The 22,755-nt window shown below is 37.3% G+C and overlaps 1 protein-coding gene across 4 annotated transcripts in view; it reads left to right on the forward strand.

Moving 5' to 3' along the window:
* Window positions 1–22,755, forward strand: part of ATP8B4 (ATPase phospholipid transporting 8B4 (putative)) — a 284,458-nt gene that overhangs the window by 94,936 nt on the left and 166,767 nt on the right. For all 4 annotated transcript variants that reach the window (XM_023227177.2, XM_023227176.2, XM_023227178.2 and 1 more), the window contains 2 exons: window positions 10,260–10,332; window positions 18,935–19,005. In XM_023227177.2, the coding sequence (XP_023082945.2) occupies window positions 10,260–10,332; window positions 18,935–19,005 (144 nt within the window). The remainder of the gene's footprint in view (window positions 1–10,259; window positions 10,333–18,934; window positions 19,006–22,755) is intronic.

Here is a 22,755-nt window from a genome sequence, read left to right on the forward strand (position 1 = left end):
TTCTTTCTTTCTTTCTTTCTTTCTTTCTTTCTTTCTTTCTTTCTTTCATCATAATCACCATCACTCATGGATTTTCAGACACACATGCACACACAAATAGAACAGTACAATGAATCCTTTTCTATGTATTATCTAGCTGCAGCAACTTGCTATTCTTGTATACTTGTATACTTCTTGCTATTTTGTATCCATTTTTATTTTTTTATTTTCTGGAGTATTTTAAAAGCAAATCCTATATGTTATCTTCTGTTATCCATCAATACTTCAGTATTTATCTTGAACATATAAGGGCTTAAATATATTTAGCCGTACTACCATTACTACATTTGACAAAATAGCAGTAGTTTCTTAGTAAATATCACCTAGTACCCACAGACTGAGATATATTTTGAGGGTAGAGGCAATAGGAATGTTGCTGTACTGGGTGGGTATGAAGAGAGGCATCAGGAAACCTAGTTGTTGGCTGAGGTTCCAAGATGGAGAAAACTGGGGAAGAAGCATGTGGTGGTGGTGATGGGTGTTTACTGCCTGGTCTAGGAAACCAGAATTCTATCAAGATATTAGTCATTCTGTAGTTTCATTATTGAAGCTTAGGGGAGAGATGTGGGCTGAAGATATAGTTTAGAAGTCATCACACTTTGGCCACACCTGAGGCAGGTGGATCACCTGAGGTCAGGAGTTTGAGACCAGCCTGGCCAACATGGTGAAACTCTGTCTCTACTAAAAATACAAAAAAATTAGCCAGGCATGGTGGTGGGTGCCTGTAATCCCAGCTACTTGGGAGGCTGAGGCAGGACAATCACTTGAACCTGGGAGGTGGAGGTTGCAGTGAGCCGAGACTGCACCATTGCACTCCAGCCTGCCTGGGCAACAAGAAGGAAACTCCATCTAAAAAAAAAAAAAAAGGTCATCCAAGTCTGATTACAGTGGCCTATGCCTGTAATCTCAGTACTTTGGGAGGCCAAGGCAAGCAGATCACTTGAGAGCAGAAGTTTGAGACCAGCCTGGGCAACTGGGCAAAACCCCATTTCTACTAAAAATATAAAAATTAGCCAGGCATGGTGGTGTGCACCTGCAGTCCCAGCTACTCAGGGGGCTGAGGTAGGAGGATTGATGCCTGGAAAGTCGGGGCTGCAGCAAGCATAGATCATGCCACTGCACTCCAGCCTGAGAAACAGAGACCCTGTTTCAAAAAAAAAAAAAAAAAAAAGTATTTGGCCACCTAGGATGAAGATTCTGGGCCCTACATAGTGGGGAAAGGAGCTCTAGCTCTCAGGCACTCTAAAGTTTGAAGATGGGCAAAAGAGAAAGGGCTGGCTAAGGGCATGAGAAGCAATGACTAATGAAATAAGAGGAAAACTAGTTGGATGTTCTGGAGTTAAAACAAAGAAAGGGTTTGAAGAAAGAGGGGGTGGCCAACTGTGATAAATAAAGTGAAGACTGAGAACTGATCGTTGGATTTAGTAACATACAGGATGACCAGAGAAGTTGTAGTTGGAAGGATGGAGACAAAATCCTGATTGGAGAAAGCATGGACAGTGAAGAAGTAGAGAAAGTGAGTGCAGATAGCTCCTTTGAAGACTTGAAATCAAAATCAATGTACAATCCTTATAAGGAGGTGCTTCATAATAATAAAAAATAGCCACAATATTTTAAATGTATATATTTTACAGTTTACAAAATGCTTTAATGAATTTATTTCAGCTGAAAGTAAAAAAAAAAAAATCATGAAAGACAGGTGTTTAAATGTTAGGTGGGTTATGGCATTTTAAAGACCTCCGTTTTCTGAATAAAGACATTCTGAGGGGTTGATAAGAGCCAGTTTTGGTAGGTCATGGCAGGGAATTCCAGTCTCAATCAATATCTTGCCTGAAGGCTGGTTGGTGCTGAAGCCTGGACTTAAGTGCATGTTTTCCAGTTCTACAACACATACTCTTCTACTATGCTGCATCATTTCCTTCATAAACAAGGGGGCCAGTGGTCTCTTCTTTAAAGGTATAAAAGTTAAATTCCAATTTCTGGTCTATTCTGAATAGAATTTGGTTTCTGCAAGTGTCAAGATTGTTCCTAAAAAGTCATCCTCAAAGAACAGAGTCTTACTATAAAATTTCTGGGTTTTTGTTGAAATGACCCATCAAGATTTGTCATTCATGGATTTACTTTGCCTCAAACTTTGTTTCTCCTCATAATGAAGGTGCTGAGGGTACAAAGCTGATGGTCTAATGACAGGAAGTACTCTGGTAATTATAAGCAAGAAGATTTATCCTGGTCCTGAGAAAACTATGAGTGACATAATGGTTGAAGCTTCAGTGAGTAGAGATTTTACCCATTATTATAAATAAATCCTGATTGAAATCTGTTGGCATTGATGTTAAGCCATGATTCTGAGAAGACAAGCCTAGAGGGACCAGAGAAATATAGTCCAGACATATAGTTTTCTGATGAGCTCACCATTTATGGGGACAAAACTTGGAATATCTTGAGAAATGAAAGTTAATATATCCTTTATTAGGCAGTCTTTCTGGTCTATCAGTTTTCTCACTGGACTTTTGATGACAGCTGTATGGCAAACAATCTAACACTGAGTTCATTCTGAAGTGCAGGTATTCTTCATTGTTGATGGGAAGAATATCCACATACTCCAGGTATCAGAAGACAGAGATAGTTTAGTTGTGGTTATTTAAGAGCCAGACTTACATTTTTCCACTAGTCTCCAGGATTTTTGATAACCACAGTCTGTATCTAATTGCACTTGCAGCTCTGACACTCAGCATAGTGTCTAGATGAGAGTGGTCATTTTGTACACATAGGAGTGGTCTTAAACTCATTAATGAAGGATGATGATACAGCATATGCCAGTGATCAACTCATTAAGAATTCTAGGGCCAAGCTCGGTGGCTCATGCCTATAAGCCCAGCACTTTGGGAGGCTGAGTTGGGCAGATCACCTGAGGCCAGGAGTTCAAGACCAGCCTGGCCAACATGGCAAAACCCTGTCTCTACTAAAAATACAAAAATTTGCCAGGTGTGGTGATGCATGTCTGTAATCCAACTACTCAAGTCGCTGAGGCACGAGAATAGTTCAAACTCAGGAGGTTGAGGGTGCAGTGAGCCAAAATGGTGCCACTGCACTCCAGCTTGGGTGACAGAGTGAGACTGTCTAAAAAAAAAAAAAAAGAAAAGAAAAAGAAAAGAAAAAAAAATTTCGACTTATGTGCTATTCCATTTTTGAGGAACTAGGGATGATAAACATTACAACTTATTTTAAAGTGACATCTTGAAATTTTCTTAAAAAGTGTTTGGGACAATATTACTGCTAACCTAGTAAATAAATTAACTCCTGATATTCCAGTGATACCTTTAATTGTACTTTGTGCTATAAAATCAGAAATGCTGTTTCCAGAATGTTAGGTTTTTCTGGTCAGAGCAAACCACATCACACCATTGAGCAACACTTTTGCTTTGTCTGTGTTGCTATGGCTTGTATTATTAGTTGACATGTAAGGCAGCCAATATTGTTTTCTAGTTTAAGAGACATTAGGTTATCACTTAACTTGGCTCTGTATAGGAAAATTGATTGAGACTATCACTAGAGGCAATGAAAACATATAACATAGACCTTTTATCCTGGAACTAAGATATCCAGGTTTTCTTCTCCATTGGAAACTATCTTCTTTTGGGGTATTTGTTTTCTTCAAAAAGAAGAGAATTATTTGTGGTTAAGCTTAGTAAGAGTGAATTCTCTGATTTTTTCAAAATAATGTGTGGCCACTTAGATGAAGAGAATAGTTGATCTACTTGGCTAAGGTGATAGTATATTTTTTAAATCAAAATATGTTCTTCATGTAAGAAAGATTTTGGGAATGGTGATTTTTTTCCTATAGACATTATTCTTAGGATAGTTAGGTAGTCAGTGATTATCTGTAGAATATTTTAATGGATAGATACTAGAAATGTATCTCCCAACTTTGTTCTACTGTTGGCAAAGGAGGTGAATCAGATGGCCTCAGATTTTATAGATTTGTTTTCCCCAAAAGTTTTAAACTTGGATGAGGAAAGCACAAAGATTCATGGCAGCTTACCTGCATTAACTTTATAGTATTGAAATTGAAATGATAGAAAGGTGAAGCTTAGAATTAAAAAAAGGAATATTGGCTCACATCTGTAATCTCAGCACTTTGGGAGGCCAAGGCGGGAAAATCACTTGAAACCAGGAGTTCGAGACCAGCCTGGGCAACAAAGTGAGACCTCCCCTGCCCCCTGCCCCCCAAGGAAATGTTATAAATACATGTTATAAATACATGAAGATGTCAATAGCAAATCTGGGAATGGGCTCTCAGTTTGTAGTGGATGTTTTGCTGTGCCACCCACGTCCCCCCTTAGGACTGCAGAACATGTTTTCCCAGCTGTCAGGAGTGCTGTCCACATATAACTTTCAGCTGGCAGCCCTCTCTGGGAATTGCCCTTGGCTGACTAGAGTGTTTTGTTTAAGGACACCCCTCCTTTTTGGGGTCATCCTGCATCCAATGACTGAATCATGCCATGGTATAAAGTCCTGCTCCTTTGATCCTATTCTAAAGGCCTGTTGCAGCTCCAGAGTTCTCTGTGGGTGTGGCTGCATCAACAGCCCAACTGCTCCCTCTGCCCAGCAGTGCTTCCTTCCTCTCTTACAGGTGTTAATCCCAAGAGAACTTGCCAATCAACCTCTTATACACAAAGCTCCCTCTAAATCTACTACCCAGGAATCCAACCTAGACCAATAGCTCTGTTTTCTCCAAGGTCAATCTAAGATATTTCCTTTAGCTTTCATAAGTGAGAACAGATGGAATAGTCTTTCTCTGAAATCATTTTCTTTTGAATTCCTGTGGCTTCATAATCTATAGCCATCTATTCACAGAATCCTACTAAGAATCTACAGAAGATAGAGTCTTAGGAGGTTCATTTGGGCAAGAGTTTCAGATTAGGAAAATGATGAAAGAGAATACATTTCCTGTACAACATTCAGCAGGCTTATTGTTCAGGTAAAACTTAGTGAGTTGATCATTTTATTTTCAAAATAGGAAGGCTAAATTGTGTGTCTATTTCTGTATCTGAATAATGCACAATAGGATTTATATAAATTAGGCAGGGCATCTGTAAGATTGATTACGTTTTCTCAGCAAATTGTTAAACTAAATTCTCCATGCTGTAGCACTGCATCTTTCATCATCTCCTCTTATTCTCACCCTCCTCCCTGGCAAAATTGGTGAGAGAGCATCTTCAGCAGCTGACCAGAGACCTCCCTGTGTGATTTTTGCCACAGCATAAGCATTTCGCTAAAATGAAGGGAGAAAAAGGGGAAACATCTGCATTCTTTAAAATAAATAGATTCCAAAGACATGAGCGTTATGTTCATTCTCAGTGTAATGAGATCCTGTTCACCAGTCTGTTATTAGGGGATTAGGGCCAAGCTGTCTGTTTTCTTCTAGCGCAGCTCTGATGGTGCTGGGATTGAAAAGAACCAGAAACTGCTGCTGTCCACTGAGTGTTTCTGTCAGGGGATCATGATTGTAAGCTGTCTTTGGATCAACTGGTTTTAAATGCCAGGAGTGTGCACTGTTGCCGTGATTGGGTCCTTTCAGCTCCTTAGGGTCCAATCTTTTTCTATATAGGTAATACATAATTACTCTGGGAAATAACATAAACAGGAACAATAAATATAGATTTATTGAGAGCATGGGCTTTGTAGCCAGACAAACTTGGGTTCTGGTCCTAGGCCTGCCACTTACATGTGACCTCGGCAAAGTTTTCTTCTATTACTTCTTCTTCTTCTCTTCTTCCTTCCAGTTGGCCATTAAAATACTAATATGTGTAATGCCAAAAAATTTAAACAGTACAAAAGAGCATAAAATGGAAATGAAGTCTCTCTTTCATTCCCAATTTCTCTCTTTATTTCTCTATTGTCAACTACAGTGGTTTCTTGTGTATCTTTCAAGAAATTTTCTATGCCTATAAACATGTATAATATATCCTACATACACTTACTTCTTTTCACATTACCTAATAATGTAACTAACAGTATATTTCATATTAGCACATATAGACCTACCTTATTCTTTTCAGTGGCTGCACTATATTCCATTGAGTGAATGAACCATGATTAAATAAGTGTTTCATGGTACATCTATCTAATTCCTCTTGATGGACATTTTTGTGGCTTCTGATCAATTTCTGTTACAAATAATGCTGCAGTAAATATCCTGGTACATTCATATTTGAGTACCTGTAGGATCAGTTTTCAAAGTGTGTAGTTATTTAAACTTTTTATATGTACTGCAAAATAAGGCAAAGATCGCAATTTCTATGAACCTCAGTGTCCTATTCTATAAAATGGGAATCAAAACAATACCTATCTCTAGGACTGTTGTGAGGATTAAATGAGATAAGATACATGAATAGTGTTGCCAGATGTAGCAAATTAAAATATAAGACTCTATTTAAATTTGGATTTCAGGTAAACAATAATAATGTTTTTGTATAAATGTGTCCCAAATATTGCATGGAATATATACTAAAAATAATTTGTTGTTTATCTGAAATTCAAATTTGATGAGGTGTTATTTATTTTATTTGGCACCCTATACATGAAGGGATCAGTACAGTCCCTGGAATGCAGTAAGCACTAAATAAACGTTGGATGCTACAATTCTTTTTAGGCATTCGGGCAAATGCTATCATTCAATAAATGTTTTTGGAAATAATGATTCTATACTCCTTAATTTATTTATCATTCATTCACTACATCCTTATTGAGTACCTGCTGTGAACTAGGCATTATTCTAAGTCCTCAGGATGAAGTGGTGAACAAAACAAAGTTTATGAGCAAGGGAATACTTTTGAATGTTATAGGGCCGACATATGCTTGAGATTAAAGAAGAAACCAAGCTCAGCGTAAGTGGATTGATTGGTTAATTAGTGGAGGTCAATTATATTAACCTTTATTATCTTCTGTCTCTAGTACCCCAACACTTCTGTAGCTTGTGAGGAAATCCCCTTTTCAGGAATCCATGTTGCTGGTGGGAAATCAGGAGCATTAGAACATGGAAAGGATGACCTTGATGAACCCATTGAAAATCCCCTCTTGTTTCTTAAGCTTTAGCAATGCACTTGCAATATTGCTTCCAAAAGTGTTGCTTAAGGTCAACACTTGATTTTCAGCTTCTGAAAGCAATGGTCTAGTGACGTGGAGCATGGTAGATGCTACCTCACTCTCAGACTTTCATTTTCTCAAGGAGATTTTCAGCAAAGTCTAGCAGCTCTTACCTTGCTATGCCTCATCAGGAAGAAGCAGGTACAGACCAGTTTATCAAAAATTATTAGTTGCAGTTGCTATCTCTTACCTCTTTTTCTTAGAACTCAGAGTTCTGAGAGTAGATATATAATGGTATATTTTTTAAAAAATTGCTTCAAATAATTCTAGTTGCCGTTCTGTGGCAGTTAAACTCCATATATTTTATGGTACCTTTGGAATTTAAATTTTATGAATTTTTTACTTGGATTTTGGCTTATTTAGCAATTGGCTTGTGAGTTTGCTAAGGTAAAGGCTATCTCATTATGCCATATGTATTTTTTAAAAAACTGATTCTAAGACGCATTAACTAGATTATGTCAGAGTTTTATACTCTGAAATAATTATATGATGCTGAAAATTGAGCCACATTTTAAAATCTTACAACTTCTCCTTTCTTTGCAGAATATTCATATACTGCAATTCATGTACAGGAGCTTTTACCTTTTGACAACGGCAAAAGCAAAGTTTGAAGGTGCTGAGTCTGTGGAGCCAGTATCACCTTCACAGCCCAAAAGGCCATCCTATGTCCCTTTAGAAGAGCTGTGGTGCAAGATTGCTTTAAACATGAACCCTGAGAACAGCTGCATCACACATGTAGAGCCAGGGAGTGTCTGCTTTCATGTTTCAAGTTGGTGACAAAACCCAATCACCATAGAAGCTAAAATTTTAGAAGTCTAGAAATATTCTGAAGATGAGTTTTAAAGCAAATAATTTTGTCTGCCCCTCCAGTCCTGCTGGTATATTTTTTATGTATTGTTGTCAGTGGTGGTGGTTGTAGGTAAGAGAAGAAAAATGGTTGGATTCAAAATATAGATTATTTAAATTCGTTTACAGGTCTTTATCAGTTTATGCTTATTCCATAAGTTTGGGTACTTCTGTTGTTATGACCCTTAGTGCTCATTAAATGTATCTCTGAGTTCCCAGTTAAGTGTAGTTATATGTATCAATATTTAATAAGACAGAATAGGGAATAACATAAAAACTCCTCTGATTGTATTGTACATACTGATTGTTCTACAGGGATATATTCAAGTCAGAGGTTAAGCAAGGCATCTCACACAGCCTGTGGCTTACCAATATCTCCAGGCTCTTTTTCTGTAAGCTCTAGTTACATTTGTAGAGTGTTACTTTCTCCTCTTTAAAACAATCTATTTTGTACTTCTTTTTCTTACTCTTTGTTCAGTTTCTGATAACTTTTGTCAAGTCACAAGACAATTTCCTATCATGATCTTACTTTGTGTGGGCTGTGCTTTCTTCTTGTTAGGGTGCTGTCCACAAATCTGAAAAGTGTGTCCAATTGTCCATTGTACAGGTTATTGATGAAGTAGTTTGGATTGTGCTAGGCTTAGCATCAACATCCAGGACTACTGCCTACTGTTTCTTGTATAATCCTTCCTAGAGCTTGTACTATACAAGTTGGAAGAATAAGAGTTTGGAAATAAAATGCAATATCATCTCAACTTCTTCCTGAGGCAGGTGCACTTTCAATAGAGACTTCAAGGCAATTTGGTAGCAGTGCAGTTTCCAAAAATGACACAATAGCCTTCTCTGTCCACTCATACCTATTTTTTTCTGAGATACTGTTGGCTGAGAAGTGTCACTAAGGTACCAGAGGAGGTGTCTCTAGGAGAAATTAACCAGCACGTAATTCATACCTGTAAAGATAAATGAGATTTAGAAGGCTTCCTAGGTTCTTCTATTGTTGTCAAACTAGATAAAGTTCAGAAAAGTGTAGCATTGGAAAAATGATTGAATTCTGGCTAGAGATGAAAATACTGCAATTGAAAAATTTCCAGAACAACATGTACTTGGATCTGTATTAAAGAAAAATTCTTTGAGTGTTTAAGCCAAATGATCCAGCAGAGTTGATAGTGTGAGGCATATTTCACAGTTGAATAAATATTTAAAACTATTTTCCAGGCTACAAAACAAGTAAATTAGGTTAATTTTTTTTAAAAGTACAATGAAATTAACCTGTCCACCTCAACTTGTTGGGCAAACCTGCTCTACTCATCCCAACCTTTTCTCTTAGAAGGGAATCTCTGAGAAAGAAATGTGATGAAAACTTCCAAGTTAGAAAACAAAGCTGGTTTACATTTCAGGGAATTTCAGAAGGAATGATTAGCATCATGGTATACTGACCCAGGTGGTCTGTATCCAGAGGGCCTGTCTGCTTTTGGGCAGCCCTGACTAAGTTGTCACCAGGGGCCAGATTCAATGGACACAATAGCTTTTCATAATAAACCCCTTTGAACTGGGTGGAGGGTGGGCTTGGGGCTCCATCGTATACATGAGCTGCACAGAAAGCAGTGCAGTAGGTTGACTGTGTTGTTCTCTATTCTGAGCTGCTGTCCTGTTAGGATACCACCAAGCCTGTCCTTCAGCATCAGTGCTGGTTTATAGGTGGTCCTTCTCATTCAGTCTTCCAAGGCTTCTTTTATCATGCTTTGTTGTTCTTGTCCTTTCCAGGCTTTAGCATATTTTTCCTGTTGCATTTTAGCTGTTGTCTACCTTGCCACTGTCTCCTTCACTTTCTTGCCTCCAGTTAAATAGACTTCTGAGGCAATGGCAATGATGTTTCTGTATTAATAAAGAGTTTGAAAAGAATGTCGACGACTAAAATTTATTGAGATTTCATGGCTGCTGCATAAAGCTGGCACCATGCGGGTGGTGGAAAGCATGCTCAGCCAAGAGTTTAGCATGTTGAGTTTAGCCCAGGAGTACCAATAACTCACTGGGTATCTTTGGGCAACCACTTAACCTCTCTGGGCCTTTGTTCTCATGTTAATGTAAGGCCATTTTGAATTTAACATACTAGGAAAGTCTCGTCTGCTTCCTCTGTTATATGATGCTACATTGTGAATACATTCCCTTGGTTGTACTTCTGAGTCATCATTCTTGAAAAAAATTAATTTTGTTTTTGTTTTTAGACTACAGAATGAAAAATGGATGAATGTCAAAGTGGGAGACATCATTAAATTAGAAAATAACCAATTTGTTGCTGTGAGTATTCAATATTGCTTAAAGAATTTATCGCAGATTAAAGTAGCCTATGTATGGAAGTATTTACATTTGTAAATTTAGTAAATCCTTACTAATCCACAATAATTATCTTCAGTATGTATTAGTAAAAAGTTTCAATTATAAAATATTTTAAAAGACATTGATTTATTAGTTTCAATAACATAACTCACATAAGGTTGAGTGAGTATCACCTTGTCTATTTCCCTAGGGATCTTTTAAATTAATAGGAACAAAAGATTTTAAATTAGAAAACCAATATTTGATGTAAATAAGAATTTTTAAAGTGCTCCTGAGTACTTTAAAAAGTCTGTTCTCACATATTTTGTGATTAGTACTGTTAATATCCTGATTAGTATTGTTAATTTACAGTATATTTGAAAAAAACATAAGCTAGAGAAAGAGAAAATATATGTTTCTTCCTTAAAAATTAGAAAATGTGTATTGATTGTGCTGAATTAATAACATGTTAATTAATGAGATTTTACTTTATCAAATATACTATAATTTATATACTCAAGTGGCCTATGTTATAATTTCCTTAATAATATTCAAGGGATTAGTCTAATCACTAAAATATACGCAACTAACTATAGTTCAAATTAAATTTAAGGTAATAAAAGTTATTGAGATCAGAGATTAAAAGTTCAAGTTATTGTATTGTTTATGTCAAATATATATTAGATTACATATGAAATTTTTTGTGTTGAGTGCTATTTTGTGTATCAACTTGAAACATTTTACCACAGGGAAAAAAACATGGCCCCAAGAGTTATTTACAAGACAACTCAGTTAAGACTCCTAAACATTCACTTTCAGAAGCAGTCTTCTTTCATTAATGCACCATCTGTGTATACTGAGTTCTCCAGAACAGCCCACACTAAGGAGACTACTCAATAGACTGGCCATTCACAAAAGAGTTCACACTTTAAGTAGAGAAGTGCTTATTTCTCTGGTAGCCGCAGTGCTTTGGAAAATAGCTGGGAACCAAAAATAAACAAAAAGGTGTCAGCAGCCAAAACAGAGGTCTCAAAGTCCACTCTGGGTTAAGCTTCTCATAAGTAGAACAGTTTGCCAGGTTCTCACTCGCAATCTATTTACTTTTATTTAAGCCGCAATTTAAATTTGCTTGTCCATCTTGTTTTTCAGCTCATTAAAGATTAGAAATAATACCCTGAAAGGTGGTGTCTGTTAGAACATACTGTGTGTGTGTGGAATCCAGTGTAAGGGCACTAGATGGGGAACTGGGTGAGAACTGAGGCTTTGCTCCATTCCTTCAGTGACAGCAAAGACTTTATCTTCTTTGTCTTTGATTTGTCCATGTGTCAAATAAGAAGCTAGACCACTACAGGATCTCAGAACTCCCTTGCATGCTGTGATTCTCTGTCTAAGCTGACACCGGACTATATGATTCTTGCAGACAAAGCGCATATTGATTTGCCTGTTCTCCAACACTTGGTACCATGTTCCATCATCAGGGGCATTTGGTAAATGTTGGCTAAATAAATAAGTATTGATCTTTGTAAGAAAGAAGACAGGAAAAAAAAAAGAAAAGTGTATATAAATTTACAAAAATTCAGATGTTCTGGATCAATGGGATACCAGTAAACAGTATCTGCACTAATTAAAGATTGTGTATATTCAGGATTCTTTGTCTAAGAAGAAAGGGCTCCAGGCAACTCATTCGAGTTCTATTCTCAATTAAAATGATTACAATGAAAGAGTTTTGGTGCTTCTAAGTGGATAACCTTAACTTATAAAAAAGGGACATGTGGAATTCTAAGATGTGTGCATTCAAATGTTTTTGGCAATGACTTTAGCTAGATAGTGTCATAATAGAGAGGAATTAGCATAAACCTATATATGCCACACACTTAACTATCATTTTATTTGGAACTGAATATTTCAGGAGCAATGCTAGGTATGTTTTTTACTTCAGGTATTCAGTGAAAACAGTGAGTCCTAGGAGCCCCATGAATGTGCTCTAACAAGGGGGAACATCAGACTGGACTCAGTCTGCTCATTTCTCACATTTTTAGGAGTGGGTCCAGAAAAACAGCAGTCAAATCTATGTCTCAAAGCTTTTAACTCTGTGGTGCCTCATGGCCAGCATATCTAGGCTCCAATCAGCACTCTAGCCTTTATATTTGAATTTGTATTTTCCTTGGACTTTGTTTTTAATTTAGTTATATTTTCTAGATTATGGTATGTATGCTTACTTGCTATTGCAAAAGCATCAATGAAATGAAATACAGAAGGCAAGCACAAGTGCAATGGAAGAGCAGAATATTGCATTTTAATTAATTTAGATTTAAATATCTACATGTGATTTGTGGCTACTGTATTAGACACACAGATGTGGCCTTTTATGGTGGTTCCCATGATGGGGTGAGAATGCTTATTTTCCACTCTTCCTCCTGTTTTCATTTGGAGGGACGGCACCAAAATAACACTTTAAGTGTCTTTCATCCACTTGCTCACTCCTCCCTCCTAGGAGTGACTTCTGGGATTGGTGAGTTTGGGAGCTGGGAGTGGCACACATGACCTAGGTGATGCTTCCTTAATTCTTACTCTTTTTGAGCTGCACCTGTGTGCAGAGAGTCCGTTCTGCTCTGCTCTTCCATGCCATCAATGTTATAGAAACAAATCCCGGTGGTGGGGGTAGTGGGAGGGCCAGGGAAACTTAGAGATTCCAGCATCTGTGGCTTGATAAGTTTGTCTAATAGGGGTGAAGCCCATTTAGGCCACAAACCTAAAGCCTGGTCTTTATCAATAATAACAGCTTTATCAAAAAAAAGGTGATATTTTAATCTCCATTGTTCTCTGTTTGACTCCTACAAATGTAGTTCTGTTGGCCTAATCTTTGGATAACCCAGGATGGGAGTCCTTCAAAACCACCTCACAGCACCTCTTGATTAGATAATTTTGTTCAAAGTTTTCCCATGACTACCTACTCAGCACCTACAAAACCATTTTCAAGAGCAAGAAAAATTTTTTTAGGTGAACCACTGGAATCACTTAGGAGTATTAATGTATCTCCCTGCACTCTGCTATCAGCTGGCAGGGGCTTCAGAGAGCTTATATTTGGGGGGCAAAACTTATGGGACCCTGAAAGAGACCACTTAGGAGTTATACTGAGGTGGATTTTGGGGGAAACCAGGTCATGAAGGTCATGAAAACAATACTAGCATTTATTGACCATGCATCACATGCCAGACAATATTAACAAGCACTTTCTGTGATTAACTCATTTAATCCTCACATTAGCCCAGTAAGGGCAGGTTATATAGTATCCTTATTGCTCTCACTTTACAGATGAGAAAACAGAGGCACAGTGCCATCAAATAGCTTGCTAGTGGGACATTCAGGAGTTAAGTCTATGTAATCTAGCTCAAGTGTCCCCACTTCTAACCACTACCATTTGCTGTTCCTGACTCCATTGGAAAAGTCATCCACATTGACTTGAGTCTGGACTACCAGCGTTAGGGGCTCTAACTTGGTATGCTGGAAGCCAAGTGATCAGAAAATATGTTGTGCCCAATGCAGATGCATAACTTCTGTCTGTTCAAACTTGGAATTTACAACCTGATTTATGTCAGTTCATCAGTAAACTTTTAAGCAGGGAAAAAAAACTCACCAGAGATTGCCAATTAGCTGGCATATTCAGAAGTTACTTACCTTTTTTTTTTTTTTTAATGTAGGGAACCCCCTTGTTTTGCATTTGTATATACATTTTAAAATTCAAGAATACTTTTGGGCTGAATTGCCAGAATTCCTAGTTTTTTGGGGCGACCAGGAAAAATGCAGAGTATAATTCAGATACCACAAGGAGTTTGACTGGCATTAGAAGAACCAAATACATTTTGTTAGAAAAACATACTGCAGAATTCCTGATACCACCGGAACTTGGACCATGGGAGCCAGGTGTACCTTTCTCCTTCACTTGACAGCAGTGCTCTGGTGTTGTTTCACTTTTCTTAGCTGGTGGTAGAAATAAAATCCTTACTGGGCATAAGTATATTTGAACATTACCAGAATTGAGTTGTTTAGCTTGTTTGAAAAGCCCTTCCTTTCCCTCCACAAAAAGGCATTCATAGAATTGTTTTAAAACCAAGGCATTCTTCTGATACAGGAATTGACAGTTTTACCCTTTGGAAGTGATAGGGCTAGAAAGATTAATTTGACCTAAACTCTAGGTGTGACTGGAGTGGGCTTTTGCTCTTTCTTGACTCATCAGGGAATTTCATCTATTCTTTTTCAACACCTTTCTTGGACGCACTTCCAGAGAGGCTTTTTTTTTTTTTTTGTGGTCTTGTTGCCCTCATTGCTCTTTTAAATTTTACAGCTTCAAGTCAGTTACTTGTTGCTCCAACCTATTTGCTGTAAATAAACCATCTCTATTTTTCCATCTCTTTCTGTGTGTGTGTCTCTTTCTCTGATACATATCTAATTGTCATATTTATATGACAGTAGAAAGTGGGGGTAAAATATTCAGGCAAGGATTTTTTTTGACCAGAGGAACAGCCTGCCTGTTAATAAATTTTATGATGTCCATTATTATTCTCACACTTCCTTCTCTTCTTTATCACCATCTTTTTCTTATTCTTCTTAAATCACTGTAATTAGAAAAACAATGATATATCTAGTACATATTAGTAACCAATATGCATTTATTGGACCTGAAATTTAAATTTTAAATACAAATGTTACCTATTACCACACAAACTTCATTTTTAGGATCTCATTCTCATTTTTTGACTCAATACATGAGCTATTTTGTTTTTTATTTTTATTTTTGGATTAGAATAAAAGATAATGTTGTAGATGATAGAGAAGATAAATAACTCTATGTGTGAGAATGGCCTAAAAAATAAAAGGAGAACCAAAAGTGTTCAACTTAATTCTACAAATTTATCTTTCCATCAAGTCATGGAATCACAATCCAAATATTCTTTCACCAGAGTGGTTTTGATTTTTGAACGCCAACAAAGCAAAACAAAACATAAAACAAAGTGAAATACTTCCTGTTTTTTCATAGTTGTGTTCCAGTGATTTAGTAGCCCACCAGAGGAAAAGAACATACATTTTGGGATCAGAAGTTCCGAATTCTAGTTCCAGCTCTGCAATTTAAGCTATGCGTGTCCATGAGGATTGTGTTAAGTCTCTTGGGCCCTTGGGTTCCTCAGTGACTTTGGAAGGGCCGTGGGCTTTACATGAGTTAATTTAGTTCTTCTGGTGGGTGTGGTAGAGTCTATTCCTCCCTCACTCCTGGGCCAGATATGACCTCCCCGGTTCCTCATCCATACAATGGGAAGAATACTACTCACAGGGTTAAGAGAGTAAAATGACACAATTATGAGAGAGGGTTTTATAAATCCTTAAATAATTGTATAGCTTTAAGGTGTTATCGTTGCTTTACATTTTACTTTATTCTTTAACTCAACAAACATTAATTATGCCTAATAAACCTATGAGGACAATGCCTTTGGCTCTGAGGACCCAAATATGTTCAGTGCATTCTTTTCAGGTTCCCTCTGATGGGAATATTTGTTTTCTGTTGCCCATGGAAGTTGCGGAAGGGGTGTTGTATTGGAAAACACCGGTTCCTTCATGGAGGACATAGCAGAGCCTCTCCTGGCAGAGCAAGGAGAAAAGGCACTAATAATTCACAAAAGAAAGTAAATATGGGGCATATGATAGGTGGTTCTGAATGGAATTAATGATATCTTGGCCCACCTGTGAGTTCGGATATTCATGCTTTTCCTTTCCACTTCCTTGCTCCTGTTAGTCATTCTGCCTTGGGGACCTCCTTTCACTGCATCTAGAATCTTCCATGATGTCCTTCCTCAACTAGCAATCCAATGTTGCACTCTCATTTGCACTCCCTTCATAGCACTTTGTTAATGAGGCTCTTAGAACCCTTATATTCTGCCTTTATTAAACTATACAAATCCTTGAAGCAAAGAGGTTTTGAATCATTTTGATATCCCTTGCAGTATATGCCTCATACTGCCCAGATTCAAATCCTGGCTCCTCCACTTACTGTGTGACCTTGAGGAAGTTACAGAACCCCTCTGGGCCTTACTTTGCTCATCTGTAAAGTGGAGATAACAATAGGACCTGTTCTATAGGATTTCTGTGAACATTAAATAAAATAGCACATGTGAAGCTCTTAGGACGGTGCTGGACACATAGTAAACCCTCACTAAATATCAGCTACATTATTTAGAATCATAAACACCTACACCTGGAACACAAGTTTCTGGATCAACTAGGAATTGGGTCCCTGTAGGATTTACTGGAGGAGTCAGTTTGAGGAGGCCTGCTGTGAGACTCAGAGTCCTGGGGAAGGTGGGCCCCAAAATCCATGTGTTGCTCCACTCCTGGCACAGCACCTCTGGAAAGGGGTGACAAGGGATGAGCAGGGCTTTTACTGCAGCTCTCCTGCCCTTTCCTTTTCACAATTATGACTGAGTGCACTAGAAAATAGGCCTGCCTGCATGACAATGAGCACATTGACTGCTTATCCTCCTGGCCCTCCTGGGCCTTCCCTTCACACTCCCTCCTCAACCACAATGAATTAACGCCTTGAAGGATGAGGTTAACAAAAGGGAACAGCAGGCCTTAGCAAAGGGACAGGGAGAAGGGAGGATAGATGAAGGGAGTGCAGCATGGCGATCACGGAGTAGGAAAGCTGGAGGAAGGTTCACAGAACATCAAAGAGAAAGGTGGTAACTGGGGAGATGGGCGGAGGTGGGAAAAGTAGGCATCTTGGTCCCAGAGAGTACAGTGAGCAGGAACAGTTAGCCTGGAACCTGTGGGGGTCAGCCTGTGGGAAGCTGGGTCACTGCTCAGGAGAGAATCTGACCGCCAGATGGCAGTGGCGCCTCAGTCACATGTTCCTAGCCAGCTGTGTGCAGGGACTCCTCCCCTTGTTTACCATGGTGTGAGTGTCATTGCAGCCCCGCCCAGTCTTCAACAGTAACACTGGATTCCAGTTTCAAAGAAAAGCAGCCCTGGGTACAAATAGGCATCTTTCTCTATACTTAATAACTGTATTCAGTCACAGATTCTTAGGATAAGAGAATTTTGGATTTTGTTTCAAATGACCCTTTTAAGCTCAGGGGAGGAGAGGCACAGGCCCACAGACTGACTATTAAGCTCTTTTCCTGTTTAGTGCCTTGTGCCTGCTTTTATGCATTGAAATTTAAATGTGGGAAGTAAGATAAAGGTGAATTTTCAGAAAACTTTTTTTTCTCTTTAAAATCAGGATGGGTAGTTTTTGGTCCAAGAGCGACATCACTTTCTTTATGTGGCTTTGCTCTGTTCACAGTGTGACAAGTCAGAAAATTTCTGCCTCAACAAGCTTCTGTGGCTCTTTGATTCAGAGTTGTGTAAGAGCCTTGGTAATGCAAACCCACTTATTCCTTTAGGGGCTGTCACAGGGCATTTTTTCCCCAGTTCTGTTTTATTCCAATCCCAATTTAGACGAAACCACACACACACACACACACACACGCACACGCACACACGCACACACACCCTATTTTTGAGTTGCAAATTTAAAAGCTTGAGACAATCAAGAAAGTAAATTGATTCTAAATTTAACCCCCAAGACTCAAGAACAAAGCAATTCTAATGTTTTAAAAAACAAAGGTAAGAAAATTTCACAGATTTGGAATGTCAATCATAGATTCAGACATAGCTAGAAAATTGTTAGGCTAATGTCTCAAACTAAATTGCTAAAATTTAAGCCAATTCTTTTTAGATATTCAGACTCTTCAAAATTTTATAAAAACACTTATTTTTAAAATAAGTTTAGAAATTTGAAATAAAATTGGTAAGCACTTTACCAATTTAGCTAGCTACCAGGATTCTAAAACTGAATTGTGATAGGTGTTTTGCAAAGCTCAATTAGACATCAGAATAGAACTGTTTATCTCTGAAAAACCCAAACTACTCAGTCTCTGATTTCTTCCCACTGCCTTTAACTACATTTTCTCTTCTGTCTTGCTCTCTTCCTTAGTTCCTACTTTATCTTAGCTCTCCTTTCTTACTTCCTACCATCTTTTACTTTTTTCTTTCCATCTTTATCTCTTTCTTAACTTCCTTGCCTCTCTTATTTTTATTTTATTTTTTTAGTTTCCTCCATCTATTTCCCTTCTGTTTTGTCCCCATCTCCTTTGTCTGCTCCCTGTTTTTAATTGATGACACTAGGTAATTAAAGTTTGTGCATATTTTTCCAGTTATTTATTGGAGAGAGTTTTATGTTAGTAATTTTCAAAGCAAGAAAATAGAATTTATATGTTTCATTCAAAAAAGGTGAATCAAGTGGCTATTAATTCATAGGACAGCTCCTTCCCTTGCTTATGTTGTGATAGTCAAGGGGCATATAAAGGACGAACAGGGAAGAGGGAGGGTTTGGTTCAGGGCATATGACATAGAGGTAGAACAGGATCTCACTTCTTTTACTTTGTTTCTAAGGCTCTGTTGGCTTGTTAGTAGTCAAGAGGTGATATACTGTAGAAGACTTTCAACCAATCTAACTTCTCAAGTATTATTTTGTTATGATTTTTGAAAATAGGCTGATTTACTTCTCCTATCAAGTAGTGAGCCACATGGTCTCTGTTATGTTGAAACTGCTGAGCTTGATGGGTAAGTTATTAAAATTGGAATAATTTGGTTGGTTTTCAATTTATTTAAAAATAATGTCTTTAGAGATAAGACTTAACCTTGTTCAGTATCTTCTTGAGAGACATAGGAGTTTACATTGCAAAGTCCATAGTTAATTACTCTGCATTAATTTTGAAACTGTCTTTTCTCTTAAATTTATTTTCTTGCAGAAACAGTGAGCTAAACTTATATACAGGAATAACTTTACACAGAGAATCTTCAGTAAGATTCCTTAGATGTTTTTAAAAACAGTTTTTGCTTGTTTTGATTTCAAGTGATTTTATAGGGAAAATGAGACGGGTAGAGATCAAGATTCCGTGAGGAGGGAAGGAAGGACTGATGTTACTTTAAAAGGCAACCTTTAGGAACTGTGTCAAATGAAGACATAGAAAAAGAAGAGAGAAACAGAATATGATGCAGTTTTGATGTTGATATTAATTTAGAATTTAGTTATAGACCATATAGCAGTTCTGTTTCAGAGGATTTAATTTGTCTGGCATAAAAACATTTATTGAATGTTTACATTTTAATGACAGTATGTATTTGTGTTCTTTAGATGGAATTTATCATTTAATCCTGATGTAGATGCTGTATAAGCACTATTGTACAGACAATGAAATCAAGGCTTAGAGAGCCTAAGTAATTTGCCCAAAGCATCTGAAGAGTGAAGCCAGGACTCGAACCTGGCAGTCTGACACCAGAGTCCATGGTTTTAACTGGTGCCTTCCAAATTATTGCCATATTGAGCTATTCAAATAGTGCTTTAGTCTGTGGGGCCCTACTTTGGTCAGAACAGTTTAGACACAACTAAAACAGTTCTGAGAGGAACATTTATGGCATACATTTGAAAAGAGAAAAATTCTCAAATAAATAATCTCATCATTCATCTAAAAAACCTAGAAAACAGCAAAATAAACCCAAAAGAAGCAGTAGGAAGGAGATAATAAAGAGCAGAAATAAATAGACTTGAAAACAAAACAAAACAAAAAAATAAAGACAATCAACAATACAGAGCTAGTTCTTTGGAAACATCAATACAAGTGACAAACCTCTAAGAATACTGCTAAAACAAAAAAAAAAGAAGACACAAATCAGCAATATTATGCATGAACCATGGCAATTTGGCAATTTGGTATAGATCCTGAAGATGTTATAAAGGTAAAAAAGAAATACCACAAATAACTGTGCACACAGAAATTTGACAATTCAGAAGAAATGAACCCACTTTCTCAAAAAAAACCAGACTATACACTTAATATGACATAGATAATTTGAATAGCTCTATAAGTATTACAGAAATTAATTTCAAATTTAAAGTATAAAAAGCTCTGAGAAAAAAAATAGTGATCTTTGAAACCTAGAGCTGGCTAGTCAGATTCTTAGACTTGACACAGAAAACATAATCCATAAAAGGAAAACCTTGATAAACTGTACTTTATGAAATTAAAAATTTTTGTTCCACAGAAGTCCCTGTTAGAAGGGCTTAAAGATAAGTTACAGACTAGAAGAAAATATTTGTAAACCATCTATTTGACTAGGGACTTGTATCTTGAATATATTTTTTAAAAGCTTATTAAAACTCGATAGTAAAAAGCCAAAACATCCCATTTGAAAATGGGCAAATCACATGAAGAGACATATCACCAAAGAGGACATACAAATGGCAAATAAGCACATGAAAAGATGCTCAACACCGTTAACTACTGGGGAAATACAAACTAAAACTACAATGAGACCTCACTACAGACCTATCAGAATGGCTAAAATAAAAAAGAGTGACAACTCCAAATGCTAGCAAGGAAGGAGGGAAACAGGATCATTTATACATTGTGGGTGGGAATGTAACATGCTACAATCACTCTGGAAAATGGTTTTGTAGTTTCTTAAAAACTTAACATGCAGTTAACATACAACCCAACAATTTCACCCCTGGGCGTTTATCCCAGAGAAATGAAGACGTGTGTACAAAAATCTGTACATGAATGTTTATGGTGGCTTTATTCATAACATCCATAAATGAAAACAACTTGAATATCCTTCAATAAGTCAATGGTTGAAAAAATTGTGGTACATTCATACCATGGAATACTACTTAGCAATAACAATGAGTGAACTACTGATACATGTAACACTCTGGATGAATCTTCAGAGAATTATACTGACTAGAAATAATCAATCCCAAAGGTCACATACAGTGTAATTCCGTTTATAAAATTTTGCCTTTTGAAAAGGCAAAATCATGGAAATAGAGAACAGATTAGTAGTTGCCAGGTGTTAAGATGGGGTGGGAAAGGCAGGAAGGTGGGTACGGCTATGGAGCACAACCTGAGGGATCCTGTGGTGATAGAAATGTTCTGTATCTTAACTATTTCGATATCAATATCTTGGTTGTGATATTATACTATGATTTTGCAAGATGTGAAACTATAGTAAGATGCAATTCTGAGTAAGGGGTACACAGCATCTTTTGGTATTGTTTCTTATGCTGAAAATCACTCTGAAGTTTATCAAGATACTCAGGCAGTTTAAGGAAGAGTGTGGAATGACAATGAAGGCATTAATCAGGAGTCTTGAAAAATACTTTTTAAAAGCATCAAGAAGGCCTATGTGTGATTATTCTTACTCTTTTGTTTTTCGCATTTGAAGGTAGAAGTGAGATAGTGGAGAGGATCCTGAGGAAGTAGTTCAAAATGATGATAAACTTTGATAAATGACATGACATAGATTAGGGCTAAAGAACTAGGGCTATCTGGCTTTTTTGGTGTGACTATTTCAGTTAATTGCACAGTTGTTTAAGTGGATGGACATGTTGACCCTTTAGCCTCTATATCACTTATCTCACTCTTGTCCATCAAGCCCAGCTCAATTTCTGCTTCATCTATGAAGTTCTTGACTATCTCAATTCCTACTCATCTCTGCCTCCTAGGAATCAGCAGGTTTTGATGAATAAGATTACTTTTAAACAAACTAGCTTCAGTTATACATCCAACTTATTCTTTCCTGAAGAAAGCTATTTTAACAATGGGTATTCCTTGGGTTGGACTCATATTGTCCTACATCATCGTGAAGTTCATTTATGGAAGGTTAAGACTGGATGCCTTGTTAGGTATCCGCTTTTTGGCTGTCTAAAATGAGTTATTTCATGGGTTTGCACAAAATTCCACACAGTGATGTTTGCTTTTTTACCTACCACTTGTTTTCCCCAAGAGGATGACTATCCTTTTGGGGGAGCACTGAGTATCTTGGGTGACTCGGGTATGTATTTAATTAATATTTGTTGACTGAATGAATGTATCACTAAACATTTCCATAAAACATAGAACTCTGATAGCTGATCTTAAGCTACAGTGTAAGAGAATTAGGCTGAATTCAGTGAGAAAACTGGGAAGGTAAGCCCTTAAACACAAGACATAAGTGATGGCCATAGAATCTTAACTGCTGGCCATTTATGAATATCAGAGAGCCATCCATCCAAAGTATATGTGGTCCCACCTATAAGAAGATGCACAACTCACTGTGACTTGCTAAGCTTATGTAGGTCGTCTATTTTAGATTTATGGGTTTCTTGGATCGATTCTCCAAGAAGATGAAAGTTGTATTCCTTTTCCCATTTAAATTTCAGCTACTGTGAAATTAGCCATGACCATCTTTTGCAAGTAAAACTCCTATGTAGATAGTAGACTCTGGAGTGATATTAGTTTCCTTTATTTGGCAACTGTGTTCCTATTCCGA

The sequence above is a fragment of the Piliocolobus tephrosceles genome, chromosome 6 (assembly GCF_002776525.5).
Source record: "Piliocolobus tephrosceles isolate RC106 chromosome 6, ASM277652v3, whole genome shotgun sequence".
NCBI classification, from domain to species: domain Eukaryota; kingdom Metazoa; phylum Chordata; class Mammalia; order Primates; family Cercopithecidae; genus Piliocolobus; species Piliocolobus tephrosceles.